Genomic DNA, 7,812 nt, shown 5'->3' with positions numbered 1-7,812 from the left:
GATAGATTGGGGAAGATGGTCCATGTAGAGTACTTGGAGTATGAGACAGTGTGTGCCAAGACTTAGCTGTAAAGCAGCAGTTTTGCTACTCATTGATCTTATGGGGTGAGGCTTAAATTTGCGGTCTAAGCCTATTATAATGTTTTGTCCACTGTGGGTGTACTCGATGTCGACACTGTGCACCCATTTATCTGCCATGGAAGCCTTGTTAGTGACTGTTTTTTCTATGATTTTCCCTGAAAAGGAGACCAAATGTTTGTTCGCTCTGTGCATCTTTCTCTAAGACAGTAGAAACACAAGAAAAATAACTGAAAAAATAATATATGAGGACTGTTGCTGGATGTGTCAAGCCGAACCGTCAGTGTTCAATACAATCCATACTCTACCCATATGGTGTATGTTTATGGAAGCTGACGTTGGTGCATTCAGCAGACCTGGAAGACGTCCAGGTCTTCTGGCTCTGCGTTTTCCGATAGAATCTTTCGTTCAGGTTTTTATTTAAGAAGCATGTCACCCGCCAGTCCTGCACATCTCCGATGCATTGAACCGATTTTATCGCTTTCCTTCTCTTGGAAAAAAAAAAAAACGATTTTACTGGATGAGTGAAAGAAAAAAATTGGCAAACTTTACTACGCATGAAAATCTTGTGTGCAAATCTAATACATAAAAGACTTGCACTATATACAAGAAAAGATTTGCAGCAAACTTGCAACCCGTGGGGAAAAAACAAAATTTAAATAAATAAATAAATAAATAATTTCATAGTGCCACTCTTCGAAATTTCTGTTATTTATAATTAAGTCAATTAAGTGAAAATATACTTCAAAAGTGTTTGGTGCAACTTTAATCTGCTTATAGTTCTTTCTTTTTTCTTTTTTCTTTTTTCTTTTTTGAAAATCTATAACATAGTCTATGAGACAAAAATAAATTAAATAAATCATAAAAAGTTACTCTGACAACTAGGAAGGAATATTTCAAATTTTATTTTCTAATAATCAACTTTTTGCTTAAAAAAAACTGTAGCAAACATAGTTCATAATCCAAAATAAACGTACATCCAAAATCAGAGTAACTTATGCCAATCAATAATCCAAGCACAAAATAAACGTACATCCAAAATCAATCAATAATCCAATAGTTAACACATGGCCAGTTATTATGTCACCACATACCATGTTCACTGAAATTTGCAGAAATTCGTTCATAATCCAATACATATCAATACCAACACCATCATTAAAAAATAAAAAGAAAAAACACAAACAAAATTGTATGTTGTGCTGTTACCCGGCATTACAAACACCAAAAAATAATTATCAAAAAATGTTTTTTTGGTTTTTCAAAATCAATAATAAGATATGGACCTTTCTCAGTGTCCCCCATTATTAATTCAGTTTAGTTGTGCAACCACAATAAGGACATGACAGAAATTGCAGCGCTTTTATTTCTAACCCAAGTAAGCTTAACCAGAAATTCTAATGCTGGTCCACATCATGTAAACCCACTTTTTAAGTAACCATTATCAGAACTACTGGCCTTGGCAGATTAAGCCAAAAGAAAAAACACTACACTCTAGAATTTAATTTTTAACAATGTTCCCTTCTCAGGTCCGGAAACATGATTGACATAGTCACCTACTTTTTGAGCTCCCACGTTCATCACTTCTTACCCGAACAACCAGAGATCCTGAAAATTTTTGGAGTGAAATTTTAAGCCAATGCAGTTTAAGCACAAGCAAAGCAAATATACATTTCTAAAAAGACAACTTCAACAAAATTAACACCCAACCAACAAAACCCTATAAAATCCTACATCCTTACGGGCGTTAAAAAATTGTGCATGCCACATTCTAGGATAGTCCAGTGCTATCAAAAATTATATCCCAGCCTTGCCCTATGTCTAATAAAATTCAAACTTTACGCAACAATTGAGGCTTTCAAGCATTAAGCTTAACAAACCAAAAGAACAATGGCAAGATTCAGATTCTTAGCTTGATTGAAGAGTAAGACAACTCACCAAACTTACTCGAATGTACCAATTTAGTATCGAGTATATGCTTTCCCACAATCCTCACGCCTCTGACGCTGGAAGTCTACGTAAGGGTCGTGAGGCCTTGAAGAAGGATAATTATCCATAGGGTTTGGGTACCTCCCCCTTGATTCCATTGGTACACTAGCTTCAGCATAGTGAGGATTGCCATTAGAGTCATCATACTCAGAATAACTCGGTTGTTTATAACCACCAAACCCTGAAGTAGAGATTTGCTGACGTGCTTCTTGTTGCCTCCTTTGGGCATTGAGTTGAAGAAACTCTTCCCATTGCTTTGCATGTGTTCCACTTATGGTAGCAAGTTTCTTCATGTAATCCTCCCTCATCTCCCTGACAGCCTTAAATTCATAAAATCCCAAAGTCAGCTAGACAGACAGGTAAGAAATTTTCCTAACAAAACAAACCAACAAGTACACAAGGCAAAAGTATTTTTCTTGTAAACAATAAAGAAAATTAAACTAGTGGCATGTGGTGGCAACCCAAATCAAGATTACTATATAACAGTTTTGAGGGTAATAGAAAACCAAATTATCTAAAACGACCAAGTTGAGAGAAAGAGACACTAAACCTTGAATTCTTCTAAACATCTAACATGCTTTGTGCTTGTCATAATGTACTCTAGTCTCTGATATCCTCAAATAAAACATTAATCATTCAAAACAACTAATAACAAGATTGAAAGATAGATATACACACCTCACGATGCTTGTAATTCTCTTCATCTTCTTCCTTATCACGAATTCTTCCAAGTTCCATTGCCTCCCTCTTATAATCCAACTCTAATTCTTCTAACGTCCATGAGACGGCAGGGTGCTCAAAATTACGGCCAGATTGCATGTCAGATCCTCTCCTTTCAGTATCCCATCGATCAGACCTGTGGGCCCCCATGCTTTGACTATGACCGTCATATGAATTATATGAGTTGGCTGCATAAGGGTGGCGTGGCGGAGATTTTGAACGGCTTGAACGACCTCTAGCTCCGTTATTACCATAAGCTTCACCAAAGGAAGAGTGTGTTAAGCACTTTGATTCGAGATGTGTAATATAGATGGCAGCTTTAACTACACAATCTATCTTAAATTCTCATAATGAAACCCATCTGAAGCAAACAAGTCTGGAATCTGGATATGCTTTTAGTAAATAATTTCTTTTTGAAGGAAATCCGATCAATTCAGACCCACCCATGAAAGTAACTTCAGAATCGAACACATAATGCTTGAACATAAGAACTTACCTCTCGCTGCAAACAAAATCACAAGCAAGAAACAACATCATTAAAAAATTCACAAAGAAATAAAATCAATAAAATTGAAACACGGGTCGAATGTTTTATGGCCTAACAAGCCACGATCATGGGATTACCAGATTCCTATTGACGCCGTAAATGTATCCTATCCTGTCCCTACCTTGTGGGGAACCCCTTGCCACTTTTTGCAGATCCTCACGAACACGGTCTTCCACAACCTTATCTTGTCTGCTAAACCTCGGTTGGAACTGGGATGGATTGCGTAGGCTGGGAAGAGACCTCTGGGAATCAGAGCGTCCAAACCGTGAGCTAACAGGGCTTCTCCGCTCAGGTGATCTAGATCTGCTCATGTGAGAACTAGAGGAACCCTTTTTTTCACCCTCTTCTTTAACTTTGTGCACAGCATCCACACCTTTTGCCAAAATCAACCTATCCTTGCCACTGACAATGATAAATTTCTCATCTACTTTTATTTTGCAGCCAACATCCTTCTCAATCTTTTGAATCACTTTCTCTGTGAAAAGTGCTTTAACATGTTTCTCTCTCGCAGGAATTCTTTCAAAGAAATCCTGAGACTTGCGATTTGCTCCAAGAGTTGACGGACATCCCTGCACATATACTAAACAGCATATCATAATCTTAAATATCTACAAATATCGTATGGAAACTTTGGATAAAAATAAAAGATAAGAAGAGACAAGCTACAGACAAGCAGCAAACATTTTAGAAGGGTATATCTACCCAAGTTGTGAAAGATGGCATGACTGATAAAAGTGAGATGATCGAGACATGTTCAAAAAGTGACAAAAAATCTAATGAGGAAGCATAAAGATGCTGTTTGGCATCCCTACATCAGATTCCAGAATAACTCAACTGCTATGTTGTGCAAGAAATTGGATATAATCTGAGAAGAATACAAAACCCCACCAAATGGGGATAACCCAATTGGCAAGATGAAAATGTCAATTGACTTCTGTGATTCAGATCCCTATGCTATGGCCAGACCAGTAACCACCTCCAAAAGAAAGAAAGAAAGAAAGAAAGAAGGAAAAAAATATTTAATAAATAAATAAAAAGGAGAGGAAGAAGGTAATGTCAGCCAAAAATCACCAGAAAACCACAACCACAATCCCAATTACTAGCACGATTGACAACACAATGTCAACTCGTTAGAAGTTAGAACTACTGGAAACAAACAAATAAAGCTTCCGTGATAGTACAAGTGCATAGACTAGTGTTATGCATCTCATAAAAAGATGCTAATTCAGAGAGCATTACCTGAGTAAAGTGACCTGATTCTCCACATAATTTACAGATCATTTCTTCTTCCTTCCTCTTCTTCCAGTTCCTCTCAGTAGCTTTAGATTTAGCCTCCCAAACCTTAGCTTCTCTGCTAGTAAAATCAGTTGGGACAGCATTGGGGTCACGAGGTTCCTCTTCCTCATCAGAACTTGCATGGGACCTTTTATTGGTTTTTGCTTTGTCTTGTATATTTGTAGCATTAGAACCCAGAGGGCCAGTATATTCCTTATAAAGTTCACTAAAATCATCATCGATGTCGGGGTCTGGTCTGTGTGCCATTTATAAGCTATCAGGCAAGAAATAAACTCCTGCATCAGTAAACAAATTCCACCTCACCGCCATCAGCAAAAAACTGTGGAATGGAGATATAAAGCAAAATAACTAAAAACCCAGAAAAAATAAAAATAAAAAAAATGGTTGTCATCACAGTAAAAACATATCCTGAGGGGAGATGAGAGGTACATTTTCCTTTTGATGATGTACAATTAAGTATTTCTCTGTCATCAAACTATTAGATAGAATTATCAATTAGTTAAAAAAACAATAACAAAATGAACAAACAATAAGAACAATGATAAATAATCTGCCAATTACACAGTGAATATCCCTCGCACCATTTTTTCCAGAACAAGTGTAGGTGTTGGTGCAGTGCCTGTGTAAATGCATATCTATATATATACATATATACAGCCTAATATAATCTAGGGTTTTAATGAATTGTGTCTCTGTGACGATATTTGTCGTATATTTGCAAATACCTGGTTTCGACATATTAGAGGAAGAACAACAACAAAATTATTTTCATGGCAGAGACATGTATTCGGATTCAATACAAAGAGTGAACATTTTTCAGCAATAAAAGTCAATGGCAAGAGGAATTAGTGGAATGACGGAAGAGAATGTTACCTGGATTGGATAGAACAGAGAGAGAGACTGCGAGCTGCGCAATGGCGAACGGCTAGGGCTCGTTTGCCCTTTCGGTTTTTCTCTCTTCTTCTTTTCTTTTCCTTTCTTTTCTTTTAATATATAAAAATATTAAAAAAGATTCTACTATACACGCTTGACGCTTCTATCGTATGTTTCTAAATTATGTTTTTTTAATTATAATTATTTTTTTTTAAATATAAGTTATAACTCATGAAATTTTTTTTATTATAACTCCGTTGGTTATAATTTTTTATTTTAATTATTTAATTATAATCAACATGTAATAGATCTTATTTGATAAAATTTAAAATTTGATTCCTCTAATTTGGTTAAAGTATGGAAATTATTAAAGTGCATGCAATGCCATAGTAAATAATCTTTTCCTAATATTTATTGATACTGCCTCAACCACTTCTTCATATTAGTAAATAAGTCCCCTAGTCTTTGTGAATTCTCACTTTTGCCTCCATGTCAAACTATTACACATCTTATGAAGTTCTTTTTTATTTGGGTAAATTGTATTGAAGTTTGAATTACATTTTCTCTTATAATTTAACTAGTATATGTCCGTACCTGAAGGCACGATATAAATAATGTTAGGATTAGAATATAATTGTAATCTCAACACTATTTAAATTTATATTTTAATTTGATAAATTCACAAATTTATTATAAAATTTTGGAGTTCTCATAAAACTCCTCACGAAAACTCATTTTTGCTTATACAATATATAGCTAGATAGATAGATGTGTCTGACATACATACAATAATGCGTTTGCTTATATAGTTATATGAAAATTGTATGTATGCCCGTAATGTCCTAGTGTATTACGAGCATACATACATTGTATGAAAACATGTGTAAAATATATTGAACAAAAAGGAGAAAATAAAAAAATAAACAAATAGAGAGAAAAATATAAATAAGAGAAAATAAAAAATAAAAAGAAAATAAGGAGGAATGTGAGATCATGGGATCATGGAAATATGGGTGAGAAAAAGAAAAAGTAAAAGAAAGAAGCGGGAAAATAGAAAATGTACATGTAGGACATTTTTTTGAAAATATATCTCAGTCATTCTTTTATAATTTAAACAGATATGAGCTATCTAAATGCCCTAGTAGGACAAAAATATGTTGAAAATTAAAAAACCGTCCTGTTTTATTAAAATACTAGTGTATGCCTGTGCCTGAAGGCACGATGTCAATAATGTTAGGATTAAAATATAATTATAATCCCAACACTATTTAAATTTATTTTTTAATTTGATAAATTCACAAATTTATTATAAAATTTTGGAGTTCTCACAAAACTCCTCACGAAAACTCGCTTTTACTTCAATATATAGCTAGATAGATAGATGTGTCTGGCATACATACAATTTTCACGAGCATACATACAATAATATTTTTGCTTATATAATTATATGAAAATTGTATGTATGCCCGTAATGTCCTAGTGTATTACGAGCATACATACATTATATGGAAATATGTGTAAAATATATTGAACAAAAATGAGAAAATAAAAAAATAAACAAATAGAGAGAAAAATAAAAATGAAAGAAAATTAAAAAAAATAAAAAGAAAAGAGGGAGGAATGTAGGATCATAGGATCATAGAAGGACGGGTGAGGAAAAAAAAAAGTAAGAGAGAGAAGCGGGAAAGTAGAAAATGTACATTTAGGACATTTTTTGGAAAATATATCTTAACCATTCTTTTATAATTTAAACAGATCTAAGCTATCCAAATGTCTTAGCAGGACAAAAATATGTTGAAGATTCAAAAACCATCGTGCTTTATTAAAATACTAGTGTATGCCTGTGCCTAAAGGCACGGTGTAAATAATGTTAGGATCAGAATATAATTGTAATCCCAACACTATTTAAATTTTATTTTTAATTTGATAAAATCACAAATTTATTATAAAATTTTGGAGTTCTCACAAAACTCCTCACGAAAACTCGCTTTTGCTTATACAATATATAGCTAGATAGATAAATGTGTCTAGCATACATACAATTTCTACGGGTATACATACAATAATGCTTTTGCTTATATAATTATATGGAAATTGTATGTATGCATGTAATGTCCTAGTGTATTACGGGCATACATACATTGTATAGAAATATGTGTAAAATATATTGAACAAAAAGGAGAAAATAAAAAAAAATAAACAAATAGAGAGAAAAATAAAAATATAAAAAGAAAAGAGAGAGAAATGTGGGATCATGGAAAGATGGGTGAGAAAAAGAAAAAATAAGAGAGAGAGAAAGAAACGGGAAA

General features: G+C 33.8%; 1 protein-coding gene across 6 annotated transcripts; it reads right to left on the bottom strand.

Moving 5' to 3' along the window:
- Positions 1-1,108: 1,108 nt before the first annotated feature.
- On the bottom strand, positions 1,109-5,655 carry LOC114316429 (uncharacterized). 6 transcript variants are annotated; one of them, XM_028263093.2, is made up of 6 exons: positions 5,504-5,655; positions 4,574-4,905; positions 3,456-3,903; positions 2,746-3,044; positions 2,017-2,387; positions 1,109-1,686 (listed from the first exon to the last, which is right to left on the bottom strand). In XM_028263093.2, the coding sequence occupies exons 2-5, from the start codon at positions 4,874-4,876 to the stop codon at positions 2,040-2,042; spliced, it is 1,398 nt and encodes a 465-aa protein (XP_028118894.2). In that variant the 5' UTR covers positions 4,877-4,905; positions 5,504-5,655; the 3' UTR covers positions 1,109-1,686; positions 2,017-2,039. The 6 variants fall into 6 exon arrangements, with proteins under 6 accessions (XP_028118894.2, XP_082760445.1, XP_082760447.1 ...); XM_082904319.1 differs by having other exon boundaries at positions 3,456-3,914; positions 5,504-5,651; XM_082904321.1 differs by having other exon boundaries at positions 2,026-2,387; positions 3,456-3,914; positions 5,504-5,651.
- Between the last annotated feature and the right edge of the window lie 2,157 nt (positions 5,656-7,812).

Source organism: Camellia sinensis, chromosome 14 (genome assembly GCF_055761805.1).
Source record: "Camellia sinensis isolate YWXY chromosome 14, ASM5576180v1, whole genome shotgun sequence".
Taxonomy (NCBI): domain Eukaryota; kingdom Viridiplantae; phylum Streptophyta; class Magnoliopsida; order Ericales; family Theaceae; genus Camellia; species Camellia sinensis.
The sequence above is the reverse complement of the archived record's forward strand: the minus strand, read 5'-3'. Positions and strand labels throughout refer to the sequence as shown.

Coding starts and splice junctions, on each gene's coding strand:
- LOC114316429 (XM_028263093.2), bottom strand. CDS start 4,876: ATGGCACACAGACCAGACCCCGACATCGATGATGATTTTAGTGAACTT. Junction 3,045..3,455: donor GGCAAGGGGTTCCCCACAAG/GTAGGGACAGGA, acceptor CCTTTGGTGAAG/CTTATGGTAATAACGGAGCT. Junction 2,388..2,745: donor AGAATTACAAGCATCGTGAG/GTGTGTATATCT, acceptor TATGAATTTAAG/GCTGTCAGGGAGATGAGGGA.